Here is a 21454-nt window from a genome sequence, read left to right on the forward strand (position 1 = left end):
GAAGATTGAACCCAGGCCCTTATGCACTTGAGGTCAACGGCTCTACCACTGACCTATACTTGCAGTCTGGGGTGTAGAATTTTGCTTTGTTTAATAGTACCCTCTGAATGATTTTCTCAGAAAAAGCATTTTAGCTTTTTAATGTTAAGGTATCTGGGAAAGACTGTGGGGGCATTTGGGAGAGTTTGCTACTTTAGGAAAGATCTGTTACTTGTCCTTTAAAAGTGAGTGTTTTGGATAAGGTTTGCAGGAACTAGCTCACAGTGTTGTAACACAAGTTACTATAAGCTTTTGGGCAGCTTGATTGAGATTGCCTATCAAAATTAAGAACATATAGCCCTAGTTGCAATAACAAGAAAATGGAAGTAGTCCAAGCATCCCATATGGAAAAGTCTAAAATACCATGCAGTTATTAAAAAGACTCAGATGGATTTCTATTTGCTGATAAGGAAAGATACTCAAGATGTAATATATAAAAACAAGCAAAATAAAAACAGTATAGAATGATCCAATTTTAAAGAACCTTATATTACTATAAATATAAAAACTATGTACATCAGCATATAGCAGAATAGGACATTTACATGTACATATGTATGTGTATATGCATATGAAATCTGTTTGAGTGCCTATAACTGTCAAACCAAACTCATTTTGCACACTGGTACATTAAGAATTAGGTTAGTGAGTGTCTTAGTTACTGTTTTATTGCTATGAAGAGATGCTATGACCAAGGGAACTTTTATAAAAAGAAAGCATTGAATTGGGAACTTGCTTACAGTTTTAGAGGGTTAGTCAGTGATCATTGTGGTAGGAAGAAGACAGATATGGTGTTGAGTACTGGCTGAAAGCTTTACATCCTGCAGGCAGCAGGCAGAGGGAGACACTGGGCCTGGCATGGGCTTTTGAAAACCTCAGAACCCATCCCCACACCTCTTCCAATAAGTAGACACCACGTAATCCTTCCCAAACATTGCAATTTATCCTGTAACTTATAATCTTTTTTTCCAATTCTGCTAACTGGGGATCAAGCATTCAAACATATGCCAATAGGGGACTCTCTGGCTTCAGAATGTCACAGCACAAGGGTCAAGAATTCAGATAGCAAGGGAGTCATCATTTGTATCTATTAAACTCCTGGTTATGAGTAACAAAAGGCCCCATGGTGAGAGGGTCTGGATAAAGAAAATGTGTAAATACTCATTTGCACAGTGGCTACTTCTGAAGCAGACTTACAGTGTTTACCTTTGCATCGATCTTGTGGGTATGTGTTTGTTGAGTAGGTGTGGACATTATTTCCTTGTCCTTTAGACACTCTGTAGTATTAGAAGGGTTTGAAAAGTTAGCATATATTATTATTATCATATTTACAAAGGCTAGCTAATTAAAAAATGAAGTTTTTTGAGTAAGATAGCCACAAAGAAAAACCATCTTCTCTCCATGGAGAAGAAAACTTCCTTTTTCCTTGAGAACCAGTTAGAGTTGGCTCCTCTGGACTCTGGTTTATTTCTCTAAGGGTTATCTACTTATCAGGAAGAAGCGGAGCCTACCTACTTTAGAGAGGCTTGCTGGTTGCCTGGCTACTTCTGGCTATTGCTCATCGCTCAGTTGGGTACCAGAATCCAGTGTTCTTTTCTTAGGGCCCAACTGTTGTGCTATGGTGAGAAAGTTGAAGGCTTAAAATTAAAAATTCATTTTCTCAAGGACCTTGCCATTTGAATAGTCATATGATGTTGTTCAGGCCTGACTTCCTCTTCATGGGCCCCTTTCCCTCCTCACTAAAAGGAAAAGTAAAAGGTTGGCCTAGTATATAATTTGCAATTTATCCTGTAACTTATAATCTTTTTTTTCCCTTTGGTTTTTCAAGACAGGGTTTCTCTGTCTCGGAACTGTCTTGGCTGTCCTGGAACTCACTCTGTAGACCAGATGGTCAGACTGGTCTCGAACTCAGAGATCCACCTGCCTCTCCAACCTTTAAAGGCATGGCTCACTCATGCTCCTTTTAGTCATGAAATATGCTCTAATACCCACTGGAAGAGATAATTAAGAGCAATAGTTTCAAGTTACAATGTTCAAGAAGGAAAGGTTTTTTGTTTTGTTTTTGTATCATGGCAGCAATAGGAGCACAAGAGCAAGGTCATTGTTAACCACAAGCTATAGTTGAACACAGTCAACTCTTCTAGAGCATCTGTTTCTCCAGTACAGGGGAAGGTGGGGCGATTGTGATGACGATACGTTTTGGGCTTTTTAGCATGGTCAGCTTGGCTTGCCTCTTCAGATGTAGCATGGGATTTTGCTATGATAGTATACTCCCACCTGGAACATAGAGTCCACAGTCATTGCTGTGTTGTGCTTCAGAAGACTATTGGAAGGAAAGTAGGGAGGGAGCAGGCTGGGCAGCTCTGCCTGGGATTTGCTCCTTCTGTCATGGTTGTCTTACTTTTCTAGTTGCTACTTCTTAGTCTAGGCATCTTTGGCCCCTTTATCTTTGATATGGTTTGCTGACATTGTCTTGGCATTCACTGTGTCTCTGCTACTTCATGGACTATGTATTGCTGCTCGTTGCTGGTGACATTCTGAGGGCCGTGGCTGGGGAGGGCTGATGCAGTTAGAGGAAGGCTGGTATGGAACAGAAAGCACAGACTGTGATGAGGACAACATCTGCAGTTGGAAGCACAAAAAATGGGTTTTGTGCGGTGTGGAATTTTTCACCTTCACAATGGTATAGAATTAGTACACTTCAGTGGAAACCATATATCAAATTTTTGTCCTGTCCTCAGCTTGTATTAAGTGGGTACAGTTAGCAACCACAGTGTGCTTGGTTGCTAAGCCTTGATGTCTGGCAGTTTAGGTGTATTTAAAACCCCTTTGAATTACGATATTTCCAGCTTACTGTAAGGTTTATTGAGATGCAGCTTCACAAAAGCTGAGTAGCATGTGTGTTGTAAACTGTTACTTTGTTTCATGTTGAATTCTAGGAGCTTGCTAAGAACTTGTTGGCTTTTTATTTTCAAGGAGGAATTAATAATTGCTATTCATCTTCTAGTTTATAGCTATAGACAAGGAAAGTAGACCAGAATTTCAAAAGCCAATTATCTATGTTTCTTACTTCTACCTCTACCTTCTGAAACCCACACCAACATGTCTTGGTGCTAAAATACATCTTGATGAAGTCTAGAAGGCCAACACAGTGCATTTGCCTGCAAAACAACCACAGAAGTTTTTTTTTCCCCATTTCTAGTAGCTAGAAGTCTAAGATCAAGAATTAGGCTGGGTTAGTTTCTTCTGAGGCCTCTCTTGGGCTTCCAGATGAAGAAAAGCTTCTCACTGTGATCTCACATGGTCTTTCCTTGTGTGGTGCAATGGTGTGTGTGTGTGTGTGTGTGTGTGTGTGTGTGTGTGTGTGTGTGTGTGTGTGCGTGTTGTATGTATCTTGAGCTATTGCAAGGATATCAGTCAGACTTGATTAAGGTCCATTCTAAAGGCTTCATTGTATAGCTTTATTTCTCCAAATAAAGCCCTATTTTGAAGTAGTAGAGATTAAGTATTCAACAAAGGAATTGGGGGGTGGGGCGGGAGATATAGTTTAGGTCAAACAGGTATAAGTCAGTGGTTACTGCCTGGAGAAACAAACTGTTTTTCACCTTCATTTTAGACTTTGACGATAGCATGTTTGTTAAGACCTCAACTCCTGGTGAGTGGATCAGGCAAGGAGACTATTATGCCAAGCACCAGTGCTGGAAGGTAAGGAGCTGGGGCCAGAAGCCAAAGGTGAGGGATGTCTGTGGCCGCTGGCTGGCATTCACAGGTCTCGTGGGAAGGGTTCCCACTATCACACTGGTGACTAGGACACAGTGAGGATGGCAGAGATTGTGCCATTTCTGAGTTTATCCTGACAGGAGGCGAGCCCGCTGCCCTGTTCCCTCCCAATCAGTTCAGGCATGGCAGTCCTTCATTTCAGCAAAGTGCCAGCATGTACTGATAGGTAGATTGAGGGTCATGGCCTGTCCCCTGCCAAGAAATCCTATTTACTTCTATGGTTGATTTTTGCAACTCAACAAAACCATTACAGGCCCCACTTTATTTTATCTCTTCCCTCTGTTAGCTGCAGCTTGTTAGAGATGTCCCCCTCTGTAGCCGCACAATGCCTGCTTCAGCAGCTCGGGCATCCCACTCAGCAGCATCCCACGCAGGAGTGAGGGGAGGCACTTGCTTCTTTAGGATCTGTCTTTAGAGCCCAAGTCCCCAGTGGACTTCCTTATACTTCTCCTGGACAGTACTAGGTCCCATGCCTCTCATCTCATCTCTGCAAAGTCATCAGGGAGTGTAGTCCCACCTCACAGCTTCAGCCCTACATGTAGAGTAGAGTTTTCACTCTGGCAAGAAAGGAAGGAGAAGGCTGTGGGTATCTACCACCACAGGCTGAACTCAGGAAACTCACACCTCCTGGAGCTGACTGTTTGGGCACCTGGGTGATTGGGCACCCATGACTACAGCAGAAAGCAGCTGTGCTGGGTTTGGCAGATAGCTTTTTTTTCCTTCTGTACCTCATGTGTGGAGTAAAGCTTCTCAAGTGTCCCAGAAAGATGCCTGCAGTTTCCCTTCCGTGTCTGAACAGACACTGTGAGACAGTGATTTCTCTGTGGGGCTCATTCTGTTGCTCTAGCAACAGAGTTATAATTGGAGTCTGTAAAGCTAGGCCTGAGTGAAGGAACTAGGCAGTGGTGAAGATGCTATACTACAAGTCAGAATTGATAAAAGCCATGCCATGAGGTGTAGCAGAGACAGAGCTCTTCAAGTTTCCTTAGTCTAAATTCTAGAAGAGTTTTGTGTGCTGTGACAGGGGAAATGGTTCACATGTACAGAAAAGAACTCCTGTCTGAGTTTACCAGCCACCTGTTGCTGCATAACAAATACCCCGTCCAACCTTAGTGGCTTATCACAAGTCATTTGTGCTGCTTCCAGTTGTGTGGGCTGGCAGTTTGAGTTAGCTAAATAGCTTCGGGACTCACCTAGGGGAATTCATGTGTCTGCACTTAGCTGCCATTCAGTTGTGATGTTCTGTTTCTGGTGATTGGCTGGTTTCTGGCTCTGGAAATGGGAGGTGGGGGGTGGTCACTAAGATTCTCGGAAAACTTGTCCCTGATCCTCTAGCATGTCAATTTAAGCTAGTTCATATGATGCCAGAGTTCAAAGAAATATGTCAGTCCTGGAGGCCTGGTCCTAGAATTAGCCCTGTAGCATTTCTGCTGAATTCTCTTGGCTAGATAAGTCAACAGCCCATAATAAGGACAGGGAGACAGAGACTCATGAATGCCAGGGTAGAAGCAGCAAAGGTGTATTCAAAGGAGTGTGGCAGAGCTCAGAGGTGTGAGGTGCTGTGGCCACCCTTTGATCTCATGCTATTATGGATTTCGTATGTATGGAAAGTCATTTTTAAAATATGTAATATTTAGCTGTAGAAATTGATAGAGCCCCAAACTTTTATTCATTATTGACACTTGTTATAATTGGAAATAAGTACTGAATATTAGGCTATTGTAAAACCAAAATATTTTTTGGCAGGGTGGAGGGAGGCAGCAGGGAGGGCATGGCAAGGCAGGATGGGCAGCAGCAGGTGTGGGCGTGAGCCTGGAGAGTTACAATGTGACTGCATTCCTTTCAGAACATCCTTGATGTTGCCCATATGTGTTGTCCATGGGTTTCCAATTATTTACCCCTTTAAAAATACCTTTTGAATGTTTGAATCTAAAATTTTTTTAGGGGAGCCGGCACAGATGAGAATGTTATAAAAAGCCTTCTCCTCGCCTGACTTTATTTTGACCCCCGCTAAAGGACTTCAGGACTCAGGTGGCTTATTGAGTTTTTGGCTGCATGTCAATGAATGTGTCAGAACCACCATGCAAGATCATTCATCCAACAAATACTTGTTGAGCTATGGGCCAGTCATTATATTTAGATCCTAAAGATATGATGGTGAGCAGCAGTGACACACAGCAAAGAGCACAGTTGAGTGGCTGCAGGCATCACAGATGAGAACCAGCTGTCCCCAGAGCCACCTGTCCTGGACACAGGAGGTCAAGGAAGCCTTCTTTGAGAAAGGGGGTCTTGAGCTGAGATTGTAGAATAAATGGAGGAATTAGGCAGAGAAAGGATGGGGAAGCATTTCGGCTAGAACAGTGCATGCAAAGGCCCCAGCTGGGAAGGAGGGGGGCACTGGTCCAGGCCCCTGGGGCTAGAAGGCAGGAGCACAGAGCACGAGTGGGAGAGGTCGTTCTGTCGGATTCACCAGAAAGCACCTCTCAGTGCCTCCCATAGCAGCATTGAGATACCTAATGCGGGTGCCGTGTGAGCCTACTGCTTCTATAGCTGGTGCTTTGAGACAATGCAAGACTCTTGTTTCAGAAGAGCAGTTTTCTGCTGGTCAGGATCTGGGTTATGCTTGGAGACCCTTTGACACTCCTTAGCACACCTCGTAGTCAGAGGTTTGTTAGCATAGATCTGCATGCCCCAAGGATATGGATGTGCTCTGATGCCATCTCTATGCATTTCTACGTCACCATGTCTACACTGCTAGCCACTAGCACACAGACTGCCACTGTAGTTAGCAACTAGGTCAAAGCCCAGAAAAGCCACTGGGTGACTTTGGGCCCATTTCTCCATGGCTCTGACTAAGGTTGCTGCTGTATACAATGAGGATGGGTATGCCTTCTGTACGTGGCTGTTGGAAGATTAAAAAAGTTGGTGTTGTGGTGACCTATAGATTTATATGTTGTATTCACCTTTTTCATGGCTACTGGCTATTTCCAAATGAAACCTTTAGGCTGTGTTAGCTGGTTCCACAGCTGGGCTCTGTCTTTGGAGACTCCTCACTTTAAATCACCTGCACCTTCCTGCTCTTCCCTGTCAGATTGGGCTGGGCCAGACACAGAGCTCTATCTGTAGCAATATAATGCATGCATTAATTCTTGTTCTGTTACCTCCAGTACCTGCTGGGAATCAAACCTTTGATCTATTTCAGGTTGCAGCTAAGTGTTACCAGAAAGGAGATGCAGTTGAGAAGGAGAAGTTGGCGCTGGCCCATTACACTGCCCTGAATATGAAATCAAAGAAAGTCAGCCCTAAGTAAGTATCTCAGATGCTCTCTGATGAGAGCAGCAGGTTGGCTATACTAGCCACATTTCATGACAATGCTGATTTTTCCCTTTCCCCCAGGGAGAAGGAGCTGCAGTACTTGGAACTGGCTAAGACTTACTTGGAATGCAATGAGCCAAAGCTATCTCTTAAGTGTTTGAGCTACGCTAAGGAGTTCCAACTCTCTGCCCAGTTGTGTGAGAGGCTGGGGAAGGTATGGCCCCAACCCAGAGGTACTCCTTGAAGAGTGGGGCTTTATCTGAGCAAATGGAGGGGCAAGTCCTCAGCCTCTGCTTGTGGCAGGAAGAGACTACAGTCCTTAAGGGAGGAGAGGCTGGCCTTGTTAGCTGTGATCTTTGTTTCTCCACCTGCTCAAGAGAAGTGTGTGTGTCTGTGTGTTCATCCACACCTGTGTTAATATTCAAGGCCTGAAGTCAGCCACAGGGAGGCCAAGTTGCAGACCCAAACCAGGTGGATATTAGAATAGTCCTGGTTTTCTTTCCATATGTCCACAGTCTGGAGTCAGCTTGAGTAAGTAGTCTGGTGTGTATACATGGAAGTTTTTTTGTGTTCCAGTAATTACCTAGATCATCACAGTCTAATCCAGCAGCCATGTGCAGCAACTTGATGTAAGTTAAGCTAATTAAAGTTAAGTTAATTAAATAAGTTAAGTTATTTAAAAGGAAGTGAAGTTAAAAGCTTGACCCTCAGTGTCACTACCTGTAATATGCATGCTCATCATTACAGAATGGAATCATGGTGCAAAGCTCTGTTGAGCAGAGCATCTAGTCTGGAGCACAGCTTCTCAGTGGCCACCAAGTTGGCAGTGGGCCATAAATGGCTGCTGCTTGTTTGGCAATATTAAAACAGAAGAAGAAAGTAAGCAGTTAGAAATTGTTCATAGCTACATTGCATTGCTGTGATACCCAAGTGGCAGTCATTTTCTCAGCAGTTCCTTTCTCTCTCTCTCTCTCTCTCTCTCTCTCTCTCTCTCTCTCTCTCTCTCTCTCTCTCTGTGTGTGTGTGTGTGTGTGTGTGTGTGTGTGTGTCTGCTCATGCCCAAACTTGATGTCAGGAATCATCTTTCATCCCTCTTTCACCTTACTTATTGAGGCAGGGTCAGTGAATCAAACCCAGAACTCACTGATACAGCCAGTTTTTCTTGCTAGTTTGCTGTAGGGATTCCATCTTTACTTTCCAAAGCCACTCCTATAGTGGGAAATTACCAATACGGAGTCAGGTAGAAATATAAGGGTATTTAATAGGGAAAAGCCTTACTTACAGAGCGAACCAGCCAGCCGGTGGTAGCAGTCTGTACAGCAAGAAGCAAAAAGAAACCGAAACCGAAACGAAGTCCCACTACGTCACTCTGACCACACCCTCACAAGCCTGGTCAGGCACACCTGTAGCCAGCCCCTAAGAAGGCGTGGCTACAGCTTCCCCTACAATTCCCCTTTTAGTCTAAAAGAGGATTAAAACTTAACAGTATAAAGGTAAAATATAAGAAGATACAACAATCTGCTTATGTCACATCCTAACTATCTATTTTAACTAAACCCTAAAGTCATCTGAAAGAGGTGTCCAAGCCTGAACACCTCCTTCCAATCCGAACCATAAACAATAGGAAGCTATTCCTAACTAGGTATATACACTATCCTAAGTGACAACAATGGGGAAAGGGGGCGTAGCATTCTCCAAGTTACTTCCTGCTGAAATGGGACGATGATAGTCATGTGGGGTCCTGTAGAAAGAAAATGTTAGTATCCAGTCCATGTTAGATGGGATTCACTTGATTGAAGATCTCGCTTGAAATCCTCAACTTGATTGAAGTCAGTACCCGAACCTCTGGCCAGAGTGTCAGTTGAAATGGAGCAAGTTGGATCCAGTGCAGTTGAGGAGGTGTGGCCCATTTTCTTTCCAGGGTGTCCAGGGATTGCTGTCAGGCAGGTCTTCATTGGCTGTGTGGGACTCAAACATAAACAGTTAGCAGAGAAATGTTTGCTTGTGTATGTACACATGCTAGGGAATGCAACCATGAGAGCATAACAATTATGAAAGGGTGTACACCTTGAGAGAAAGATCCAAGAAAAGACAAAGACAGTCCCCAAATTCTTCTTTTATTCTGTATTACATCAATTGGCTTCTTGATACAACACAGAAACACTAAAGTTTAGTTAAATAACGTGCTTGGATTTTAGAGGAGGAAAGCCAAATCCACCTCTAAATCCAGCATTGGTTTAATTGAATAGGGACTAGGAAATAAAGAGAAATAGAGTTTTTTGAGAGACAGCTGTAAAGTTTACCGTATGGCACATTCCTTCTATTTGATGGTTATAGCTACCTTTTCTTCTTAAGTATCTACCCATGCAGTGTCCTTTGCCTTCTGAAGATGAGTTTTCCTGTGAAGATAAAAGCAAAACACTTCCCTTTCCTTTTGGGGGTTTCTATTTAGTTTATAAGATATACCTTAGTAGAATACCTGTCATTTGTCCTCGTCGAGAGGTTTTTCCTTTTCCACTCGAATCTTGATCAACTTTGATGGTATCCAAAGTTTTTCTTCTCCTGTAGAAACCAATGCAAAACCTCTACCCCAACGTAACACATGTCCTGGTTTCCATACAGAGGTTAGCACATCTTTGAAGTATACTGGCTGATTGAGTTCAGCAGTTTTTTTCATAGTCCAGTGTCTTTCTGCAGCTGTTTGTCCTTTTTCATTGGCATTAAGAAAGTTTAGTGTTAATAAAGCATTATGCAACCTATGTTTGGGGGGTTTAGTCTTCCAAGCTTGTTTGTTGAGCATCTCCTTAAGTGTTCTATTAGATCGCTCAACCACTGCTTGTCCTGTAGGATTGTGTGGTATACCAGTAACATGCTTTATGTTATAATATTTGAAAAATTGTTCCAATTTCGTAGAGACATGCTGGAGCATTGTCAGTTTTTATTTGTGCAGGAATACCCATAACTCCCATTACCTCTAGCACGTGCATAATAACAGAATCAGCTTTTTCAGAGTTAAGAGCAGTAGCCCATTGGAACCCTGAGAATGTGTCTATAGTATGATGCACATATTTCAAATTTCCAAACTCTGCAAAGTGAAAGACATCCCACTTCTGACACCAGATATAGTGGGAAATTACCAATACGGAGTCAGGTAGAAATATAAGGGTATTTAATAGGGAAAAGCCTTACTTACAGAGCGAACCAGCCAGCCGGTGGTAGCGGTCTGTACAGCAAGAAGCAAAAAGAAACCGAAACCAAAATGCAGTCCCACTATGTCACTCTGACCACACCCTCACAAGCCTGGTCAGGCACACCTGTAGCCAGCCCCTAAGAAGGCGTGGCTACAGCTTCCCCTACACACTCCCCTCACCAGGCATTTAAGTGGGCTCTGGTAATCAGAACCCTGGTCTTTAGACTTATATAGCAAGCACTTTAACTACCTAGCCATCTCCACAACCCAGCAATTCCTTGACAATGTATCAGTTGTGGTGGAGTAAGAATTTAAAAGTCTGGCAGTTGCAGAAACTGTGCTAGAAATCATGCTGCTGTGAGCTGTTACATTTTCCATCCAGGTTTCCTACTCTCCATTTGGAAAATGGGTTTCTGTGTCTTTGTGTCAGACACAGGATCCCTAGCATACCCTGGGTATTGAAGTCAGAATGGGGAATGGGGAATGAGACCTATTGAGAAGTTGGAGTTGTGGACCCCAGATGAGTGTCTAAGAAGGAGATCAGTCCCTCCCAATGCTGCAGACCTGGCTCCATGTTTGTTATGGGATGTGGTTTATATGGGAGATGGGGTAGAATACTGCATTTTAGTGGAAACAGACATCTTACATTCTAGGAATTAAGAGTTTCTAGGCTTTCCAGTTTTTTTAGTCTCTGTCCTCCATCATGAACCCAAATAAGAGACTACAAGATACAGGCATTCCTTGTCACTCCCTACCCCTCCTTTGCCTCCCAGTGCCTGCCATGGGAAAGGAGCCAGGTATCACTTGTTTCTTTAACCTCGCCTCAGCCTCTCATGCTTGCACTGCTGAAGATTAGATAGTGGTATTTTCTATACACATGGATTTTAGGCTTGTCTAACTTTGTATTGCTCTATGCTTTGGCTTGCCCACCTTTTCTCTTGTGTTAAGCTCCAGCTGTGTCTATGACCATGGTAACATTCCAGAGTAGTGTTCTCTGTCTCACTACCTCATAACTCCAGTGATGAAAGTCCAGACTGCTCACTAGTGCCTGGCTGCAACACACAGCACTGTGGTGTAGCATGACTCAGTCTTGCTGTAGCCATTTGTGATGTGTTATAGGAGTAGCCTAGAGCCCTGGGGTCTTCAGAGACTGTTATCTTCATTTACTAGGTGTGACCACCTTGCTATTCAGAATAGCCATGCCACACTGTGTGTAAAGATTCTGTGTCCCCTGTGTCCTTGGCCATGTTTAACAGATTCTGAGTTTTGGAAGCCTCTAGATGTAGCTTACTGTGGTTTAGATTTCCATCCCTCTAATTGTCACTGAGGTTGAGCAGCTTCATGTCAGCTGTCCACACTTGCCTATTGTAAATGGAAGTTTATAACCTCTGAGTGTCTTTAAAATTCTATTTTCAAGGAAGTCTTTACTTTGTAGCTACAGGAATTCTTTTTATGATCTAGACCTGCCAATTCTTTTTTTTTGGGGGGGGAGGGGAAAGAAAGGGTTTATTTCACTTCCATTTCCACATCACAGTCCATCATTGAGGGACTTCAGGATACGAACTCAGGGGAGGAGCTGATACAGAGGCCATGGAGGAGTGCTGCTTACTGGCTTGCTCTTCATGGCTTGCTCAGTCTGCTTCCTTCTAGCACCTAGGACCACCAGCCCTGGGGTAGCACCACCCATAGTGAACTGGTGCGACCACAGGCTTGCCCACTGAGCAGTCTGGTGGGGGCATTTTCTCAACTGAGATTCCCTCTTTCAAAATGACTCTTGCTTATATCAAGTTAACATAAACTAGCCAGCACACACACTATCCATGAATCAAAGCTTTTTACATGATGACTACTTCATGGGGAGCAAAAACCTCAAAACCATTTAAATCCTATTTTAATGGTTGTAGTCCATCCACTATATTACTTAAAAGCTTACAGTTATTAATCTATTACTTTTTCAAAGACAGCACTCTATTTAAAATGTTTTAAAAAGTATTTAGAAATCTTTAGTAATACCACATCAGAACAAAAACAACAAAAATAAAAACCAGGGTCATCCACACAACAATGCAACAATAAGTAGGCCAGTGACAACCTTACAGAGACATTTACACAGCTGGGGGAGGTCTAGCAATAAGAAAGAGGGGAAAAGCATTGTGGAAAATAGCCACACTTTAATAAATAACATAAATTTTCAAAGATGATGGATAAGGGGATAAGAGAAAGTTTGATGTTTTGAGTTCTTATATTAATATATCCTTATAGTTGTCTGGGGTCATAAACATATGAGATCAGATTAATACTCTGTAATATTATGTTTTTATTTATTTGGATTTAAGGCCAGCTAAAGCCTTAATTAAAAAGACTACTCCAAGGCCAGATGTAGTAGTGTGTGCCTTTGGTCTCAGCACATGGGAGGCAGAGGCAGGCAGATCCATGTGAGTTTTGGCTAATGTGTAGACCTGCCAATTCTTAAAGCTTCTAGTCAGATATGGCTAATTAAGATTAATTAAAATTAGATAAAATTTAAATTTTGGCTTTTAGGTTATAGTACTCGATACATCAAAGTCTCTGTTCAGATTTAGTTAGTGGCCAGCAGATTGGGTCACACAATAGTGAGACACGCCTGTTCTCATAGAGTTGTTGGACAGTGCTGCTCTCACTGATGAAACGGGTCTCTTCCTTGCCCCTTCTCTTTCCCTCCATTTTCAGTGCTGGGAATTGAGCCTGGGACCTCACGCAAATCTTAAGCAAGTGCTCCATTGTTTTTTTCTTAGCTTTATTTCATGAGACCTGGGTTGAATAGATTTGCAGTCATAAAGTTCATTAACTTTTCTCCTAAGATTTGTATCTTTAGGTTTTGTTGGGAACATTTTTACTTACAGGTCACAGATATTCCCATACATTTCCCCTCAATAATTCGTATTTGAACCTTTAAACTTTTTAATTTTTATTTTCATGTATATGGGTGTTTTGCATGCATGTGTGTATGTGTACTGCATACCTGCAGTTCCTGAGGAGGAGGCTAGAAGAGAGCATTGGATCGCTTGGAACAGGAGGTACAGATAGTTGTGAGCTGCCATGTAAGTGCTGGGAATTGAACTTGGGTCCTCTGTAAGAAAAGATAGTGCTGTCAACTGTTGGGCCATCTTTCCAGCCCCTGTGTTTAAATCTGTAATCCACCTGGACTCCATCTTTGTACATGATGTGACATTGAGATTTAACTTTTCCCCTTTATTTTAAAAGGAATTAGTTTTTATATTATCTATACTATAGTGGTTTTAACTGGATTCTAAGAAATAGATATTTAATCACTTTTATTATTCATGCATTAGTTTTTAAGATTAAAATCTTGGAACATTTTAAATATGTAAACTTTGCTGTTGTAGATAAGAGACGCTGCCTATTTCTATAAGCGAAGCCAATGTTTCCAAGATGCTTTCCGATGCTTTGAGCAGATTCATGAATTTGACCTTGCACTCAGAATGTACTGCCAAGAGGAGCTGTTTGAGGAAGCTGCTATTGCAGTGGAAAAGTAGGTGGTTTTATTCTTTTCATCTTTCTGCCTCCTCCTCTCTCTCAGGGGATGGCCTGCTGTGGTAGTTACTCTGCTGCTTGTGAAGTGGCTGACCATGTCAATCTCCCTCACATGAGAGGACTCTTCAGTGCAATCTCAGAGCTCCTTGAGAGTGGACTCTGCCTCTCAGCCTCATGCTGAACTCTGACCCACCATCACAAAAGAGGGCTGAAGACGAAGGATGTGTCCCACATGTTTGTAATAGGATACACTGACTCTAGTCAGTGGAGGGCAGGGACCCATGAGTTTTATCAGTGGGACGTGATTCCAGTGACATGCATACCTAGCTAAAGAGAAGAGTTGCAAGCTAGATAAAAACCAAGACTACTGCAACAGCTGGTGTTTACATAGCCACCATTATGTCCTTTTCTGGTACCACAGTCATGTTTACAAAAGTTGAATACCCAAAATAGTTATTATGTTTTGGTTTTCAGTATACATAAATTTTGCCTGGATAATGAAGCATTTCTAGAAATGTTTGAGTGCAAGACAAGTTTAGATCTTTTCTCTAGTATCTGCTTATGGGAGCTTTATTTGTTTTGTATTGTATTTTGGAGGGACTCTCCTATTTCAGTGGTAACAAATTGACATGTGTACCCTCTTTTGTAGTTGTACTTTTTTGTCAGGACTGCCAGCCCGCAAATACTGACACAGAGACTTACTATTAATTATAAAAGTTCAGCCTTAGCTTAGGCTTGTTCATAGCTAGTTCTTAACCCTTAAATTAACTCATTTTTCTAAAATCTACATTCTTCCATGAGGCTTATTACCTCATCTCTGCACGGCCCATTCTGCTTTCTTGGCATCTGGCTGATGACCCTGCCTTTCTGCTTCCCAGAGTTCTCTCTGTGTGTGGAGTCCTGCCTGTGTTCTCCTGCCTAGCTATTGACTGTTAGCTTTTTATTACACCAATCACAGGTGCACATCTTCACACAGTGTACAAATATCCCACAATACTCTGTCTTTGCAGATATGAAGAAATGTTAAAGAACAAGACCTTTCCCATCCCTAAGCTCTCCTATTCTGCCAGTCAATTTTACTTGGAAGCTGCTGCAAAGTACCTGAGTGCAAATAAGAGCAAGGAAATGATGGCTGTCCTTTCCAAGCTTGATGTAGAAGATCAGCTGGTGTTCCTGAAGTCTCGGAAACGCCTAGCAGAAGCCGCAGAATTGTTGAACAGGGAGGGTCGGAGAGAAGAGGCTGCCCTATTGATGAAACAACATGGCTGCTTCCTGGAGGCTGCCAGGCTCACTGCTGACAAGGACTTCCAGGCCTCATGCCTACTGGGGGTTGCCCGCCTCAATGTGGCCAGAGACTTTGACATAGAACACACCAAAGCTATTCTGAGAGAAGCACTTGATCTCTGTTATCAAACCAGTCAGCTGTCCGGCATTGCAGAAGCCCAGTTCCTGCAAGGGATTATCCTGAGGGACTTTCAGAAGCTTAAGGATGCCTTCGTCAAGTTTGATATGCTCAACCACTCAGCAGGAGTGGTAGAAGCTCTCTATGAAGCAGCCAGCCAGTGTGAATCTGAGCGGCAGAAGGTTCTGGCCCTGGCTCCAGGTGGCTTGGAAGTCCTTCTCAACCTGGTCAGGGCTCTTAAAAATGTGACAAACAATGCTGAGAAAGAAATGGTCAAGTCTTGCTTTGAGTTTTTTGGAATTTCTCAAGTGGATGCCAAATATTGCCAGATAGCCCAGAATGATCCTGGGCCCATATTAAGAATAATTTTTGACCTGGATTTGACCTTGAGTGAGAAGAAAACAAAAGATCACTTCTTAATAGCGACTGAGCAAGTGAAGCTAGCCCTGAACAAGCACCTTTTGAGCAGACTGTGTCAGATCACACAGATCCTGCTTGGGAAGACCTACCCAGGGATCTGCACGAGATTTATTGTGGGTTTGAAATGTGTGGATGAACGTTGTGAAGATTTCCACAGGCCCCTCAGGCGCTGTGAGGCCAAGTGCATGGTTCAGTCAAAAATGCACCTGGTGGCAATCAATGGATTGCTTCTGGAAGCCAAGAAAGTATTCCCTAAGGCCTTAGCTGAAGAACTTGAAGAAATAGATTGTATTTTGTCTCTAGATACATATGGCCCTTGCAAATCCTTCCTAAACCTCCTCTTCCCTCGGCATTTCCATCACAGAGTGCTGTCAGAAAACCCCATGGCATGCAAAGAAATCCTCAAGCCAAATTACAAGTCCTTGCGCTCCTACCGGTTTGCCTTTAAAGAGTACATCCATGACCTGTTTCAAAAAGAAAGTGCACACAGCCGCAGGGAGTCAACAGACCTGTGGCTGAGTGCCATGCAGGCTTTCCTTCTGTCTTCTAGCTATCCAGAGGACTTTGAGAAACTGCTTCAGCAGGAGGAGGACAGTTACAACCGGGAGCTGAAGGCTCTAGAGTCTGACAGAGAGGAGAGAAGCAAGGGCAGAGGCAGCAGAATGAAAGGCGTCGAAGGGAAATTTGGCATGTTAGTGCCCAACAGGGAAGATGAGAACATGGAGAAGTCCTATCTATGCTTCATCCGGCTGCTGGAGAGCTCCATGGACCAGCTCTATGTGCATAGGAACCCCGAAGACTACAAGAGGCTCTTTTTCCGCTTCATCAACGTCCTCATTAGGAGGTGCAAAACACCACTGGTCCCCAACATTACCAACACGGTGGTGCTGCTGGAGCTGCAGTTCATCCACTGTGGAGCCGTGTTGGCTCGCCTCTGGAAGAATGCTGTCTTGTGCCTCCCCAAGAGCTACATTGCACTCCTGCATTTCTGGGAGTTCCTGTTCAGCAAGAAGGACAAGGAAACTGGGGATGTGTTCTCCATCATCCAGGAGTACAAGCCGAAGGATGTGGCCAGGGTCATCCGGGACCTGCGGTTCCACCTCTCCTTCCTTGTCAAGGTGTTGTGCGGCTATGAGAATATGAACTTCAATATCCTGCTTGATGCCTTCAGTGAAATAGACTGTGTGGTCTCGGGGGAGGCAGAACGGACACTAGTGCTGTGCTTGGTGATGCTGGTGAATGCTGAGGAAGTCCTGCAGCCCTTCTGCAAGCCCCTTCTGTACCGCCGCTTTCGGGAGATCCAGACAAGGCTGCAGCTGATGAGCATAAACTGGCCAGACCAGGTGCCCAAGAGGCTGCTGAAGGTGGTACAGCGAGTGTTGATGGCAGCCAGTGTGAAGTCTGTGGCCGAGGCACTGCAGGACCTGCTCTTTGAGCGGGATGAAGAGTACCTGGTGGATTGCCACTGGCGGTGGGATAGTGTGCACACCAAAGGCACCATGGTCCGTGGCCTCTGTCATGAAGAGGTCAGACTGAACCGCTTGCTCTGTATGGGCCCTGTGGACCAGTTTGCTGACCCAGAGTGGGACTTTGATGAAGATGAGACACATGAATTAGATGAGTTGGCTCTGGAAGACCGAGATCATTTTCTGGCTGCTATCCTTTCCCAGAAGCAGCGGAAGGCCTTGATCCAGCGCAAGCTGCGCAGGGCCTGCCTGGTGGTGTCTCTGTGCATCAGCTGGAGAAGATGGATCCGGACAGAGTATAGCAGGGAGGAGGCTACGGAGCTCAGGGCTGGGAACTTCAAAAGGGCCGATGTAGACAGGACCCAGTGTGACCTGTGTGGGGTGAAGTTCACCCGCAGCCCCGAAAGCTACTTCAGTCCTGGCAAAGCATTTGAGGGAGCACCCGAGGCTGTGATGATTTCCAGGGCTGAGCTGGAAGGGAAAGATTGTCGAGAGAGAGTCAGTGAGTCCTATGAGCAGCACATTCGCTTGGAGGGCCACAGGAGGCAGCAAGCAGCCTACCAGAAATATCTGGAATTTTTCCATGAAAAGGTGGACCCTGCCATCGAAGAAGGCAAAGTCGTGGTGCAGGACATTGAGCAGAGCATCTGGATCCGGGGTCACCTGGGCTCTAAGGAGCAGAGCCACATGCTGCAGAGGAAGGTGCAGGAGCACATCAGGAGGCTTTCAGAGCTGGTAGAGGAGCTCTACAGGCGGAAGGCCTGGGCCGAAGGTGAGAGCCTCGGGGACTGGGTCACACAGGGGTAAGCCTGCCAGGGGCTCAGTTACAGCTGACTGAGGGTGTGGGGGTGGGATGTTAGTATTAGTAGAAAGACAAGAAAGAGCTGTTCTCAGATTCCAGCAAAATCTCACTGTTGAGGCCATCCTCAATTAGATGTTTGTGATGAGTGCAAGCTGCGATGGCTTCTCTGGGTGCTTCAGATGAGAAAGGTTTACTATCTAGTTCCATGGAGAGGATGCAGGGAGACTGTTTCAGGCCCTGAGAAAACACTTTGAGGTGCCTTTGCATTACTCGCCAGTGAGCTTTCCTTGAGCATCAACAAGATGCTGAACGGTAGGGGAGGAAATGAGTACACAGGTCTCTTCCTAGGATGGCCCAAGTCACTCAGTGTGAGCCTTTACTAGTAAGCATTCTCATCTGCTGTACAGCCAAGTTTCCCCTCTGCTTCTTTAATGGCTGTTTCTTAGCAGAAACTGGAAATTAAGCATAAAATTAACAAAGTTACATTGAAAAAAGTTCTATAGTTTGGACGCTTTTCCCAGGTTAGGGCTTAATGACTTTTTGAATACAAACCTTTCCTGGAAGGGTTTTCTTTGGCAATCCGCAGGGCACAGATGCTGTGGCACTGGGCTAGTGGTTAAGGCAGCCTGTGCTTGTGGTGGCAGAAGGCAGCTTTGTGATGTGAGGAAGTTGGCTTAGCGCTTGATGCGATAATATCTCAAGCCATCCCCTTACTCAGAGCCTCTGTTCTTTGGTTTCTGTAGCCGAGGAGGTGATGGCTCGGCAGGTCAGAATTCTGGCCCTGTCAGTCAAGAATGCACAGGAGTGGCTGAAGAAGACAGAACTCCGTTTAAAAGATGAAGGTAAGGCCTGCTCTCCTAGGACAGGTGATATTTTGGATCCTGTGGTTTTGGTACTGCTGGCTTCCAGGTGAGTGTCAGGTGGGTTTGCCAGCGATATCAGGAGTATCTGCCAAACTGTTAGTGATAGACTTTCTCTGTCTGATGAAGGGCATTCTTCTGGACTCGTAGCGGTTGCTTACGAGTTATTATAGATGTCCAATCATCATGCAGTCTCAGTGTAGCTGTTCCCAAGGAGAGACAGTGTTGTAAAGCCATCCCTTGATAAGAGTGTTTGCCTATGCCAGTCTGGCATGTTAGCCTGGGGATCTTGTATGTGCCAGCATGAATATGGGCCTGGAGTTTCCCTCAGACACAGAGCAAATGGCTAGGGAAGTTGCAGAGGGCTCTACTCTGTGGAAAGTTTATCAGGTTTCTTAGCATGAGTCATAATTTTCTTGCTGCATTCTATGTAATACGGAATTTCTTCCCTCTTGCCCTGTCCGACTGCTGCCTCCTTTGGGCCACACCACATTTCCTCTTTGTCTGAGTGTTTTATCTAGTTTGCAGACCCTTCCAGGTGCTACTGGAAAACTCTGGCCCCAAAACTTGGAGAACTTGGTACAAATTTCTTTGCTATGCTGTAGTCCCTCTTGAGTATCATGACTTTGTGATTATTTCAAAAGGGATAATTGGCATGTCAGTTCAAGGAATGAACCTATGAAGATATAATTCTGGAGAAGGGTATTTGCTTGGGTTCTGCTTGGGGAACAGCACCAGTACTCAGTGGAGAGTTCTGTTTTCCACTACCCTGGCCAAAGCTTTGTTTCTTTACCTTGAAACAATGATTCCAGACACATCAGGCTTTACCTGGATGGAAAACTATGGTAGAACAGGAAGTTGCCATTTTCACTTGGGTTTTGCTTCTTTGCTTTTCAACTAGGTATTGTTCAGGAAGAGGAATATGAAAATGAAGCTGAAGACTTTGGCGAGCTCCGCCCTAGAAGGCGTTCCCGGAAATGTGGAAAACAGAGAAAATACTAACATATTTTCACACAGCTATTGCCTCTTAAACCTTCAGAATATCCTATCCTGTTTTAGAATTATGAATGCTGGGGCAGAAGAGAAAAAGAATGTGAAATTAGTGTTGAAAAGGATAGCCACCTTTGTTCTTCATTGTTAGTGCCCATTTATTGGTGGCGTAGGGTCAGATTGCTCCCTCAGATTCAGGGGCCTCCAGTTTTCCAAGTTGAGGTCTAACAGTAGTACTGCTCCCCCAGACAGCACACATGCCCAGTTATGGGGGGAGGTAGATGAAAGGAGCGCTGGGACTACTTTGTCTGAAGCGCAGGCTCCCTGGCTTGTCACTGTGTGATGAGTCCTTAGCAGAGGACTAGGCATTTCAGATAGGCACACCTCATCTTGGAGTGCTCCTGCTCCAGCCTAGGAAATCCATCTGTGGATCCCTTATCTTTTGCCACACTGCTGTAAATCAGCAAGCAGAACCAAGACTATTTGTGCCCAGAGTTCATTTGGGCCTTGCCATCAGCTGCCCCAGCCTAGGCTACCTTCTGGTTGTCAGAGTGGCTTCTGTGGTATATTTTCCTTTTCTCTCTGTCGATTTTTCTTGCTCCCCCCTTGTGATCATTCTCAGCTATTTGTGCAAGTCATGGTTAGACTACCTCAGAATGTAGTCACACATCTGCCCAGCAGCCTTTGGACATCCTTTTCATCCGAGGGACACGTGAGGGTGTTTTCAGCCTGCTCCAAGGGGGTCTGCCTTTGCCTTGTGTAGATGACGAGAGAAGCGCCTTGTGTATACCTTGTACATCTATGTGTTCTTGGTTCTCCCCAATATATTTGATAACCCATGCTCAGGTTGACAGCTCAAGTTTCTACCCACTGACTCTTCAGGTGGGGAACAATGGACAGAGGAGGAACCAGCCTTCTAATGGTACGTTTTTGGGATTTGGCTGTGGATCACTGCCATGTGGCCTGCAGGCCCTGCCAGAGGGGTTGCATGAGGCCTGCATTCCCCTCTACCCACTGCCAGCAACTCTCAGCCTGGTCTTATCTGGGAAGCCTTCCTTCCTCTGATGGTCACTGCCTGCCCTTTTGCCACTCAGCCCCGGCTCACTCGGCCTCTGGAGGCTTTGTCTCACCACAGAACCAGCTTTTCTTCCACGTTGCTGCTGCTTTCACTGCTCACTGTTGCCCTCCATTGTCTTTCTACAGATGTGTTTCCTTGAAATGTTTATTTGGTAATTTTTATTGTTATGTTTCTCATTTTCCAGATTTTTTTATAAACTTGCCAGAAAAATTCTAATCAAATATTGCTGTCTTACCACATTTTTATAAAGTTATAGCATCTCTCTTACCTGCTGTTGTCTTTTTGTTTATTTACAATTCCTACTGGGAACAAATGTGTGACTGTTGGTGCTGGCTCCTCTGGGCTGCTGGTTGATGCTGGCTTCCTGTGCCTGCTGAGATGAAGAAATTCAAGTTCAGAGAAACACAGCCCAGTGTTTCTGAGGGCCAGCCTTGTACAAACTCTTTGCAGTCTGACTGCTTCTGTACAGTAAGGTTTGGAGTGCATGACTTTGTCAGAGCTGTGTACCAAGGCTTCCCCCTAGCAGGGTGGGAGACCTGGAATCAGATTCCTTTCCTGCCCATAAAGAGCTGAATATC

At 44.5% G+C, this 21454-nt stretch overlaps 1 protein-coding gene across 1 annotated transcript in view; it reads left to right on the forward strand.

The window, feature by feature from the left end:
* Trank1 (tetratricopeptide repeat and ankyrin repeat containing 1) overlaps positions 1-21123 on the forward strand; it is a 56274-nt gene extending 35151 nt beyond the window's left edge. The window contains exons 16-22 of the mRNA XM_035444240.1: positions 3656-3744; positions 7022-7125; positions 7216-7348; positions 13711-13856; positions 14869-17918; positions 18692-18790; positions 19710-21123. Coding sequence (XP_035300131.1) covers positions 3656-3744; positions 7022-7125; positions 7216-7348; positions 13711-13856; positions 14869-17918; positions 18692-18790; positions 19710-19810 — 3722 coding nt within the window. The 3' untranslated portion in view covers positions 19811-21123. The remainder of the gene's footprint in view (positions 1-3655; positions 3745-7021; positions 7126-7215; positions 7349-13710; positions 13857-14868; positions 17919-18691; positions 18791-19709) is intronic.
* Positions 21124-21454: the final 331 nt, after the last annotated feature.

The sequence above is a fragment of the Cricetulus griseus genome, chromosome 4, assembly GCF_003668045.3.
Source record: "Cricetulus griseus strain 17A/GY chromosome 4, alternate assembly CriGri-PICRH-1.0, whole genome shotgun sequence".
Classification (NCBI taxonomy): domain Eukaryota; kingdom Metazoa; phylum Chordata; class Mammalia; order Rodentia; family Cricetidae; genus Cricetulus; species Cricetulus griseus.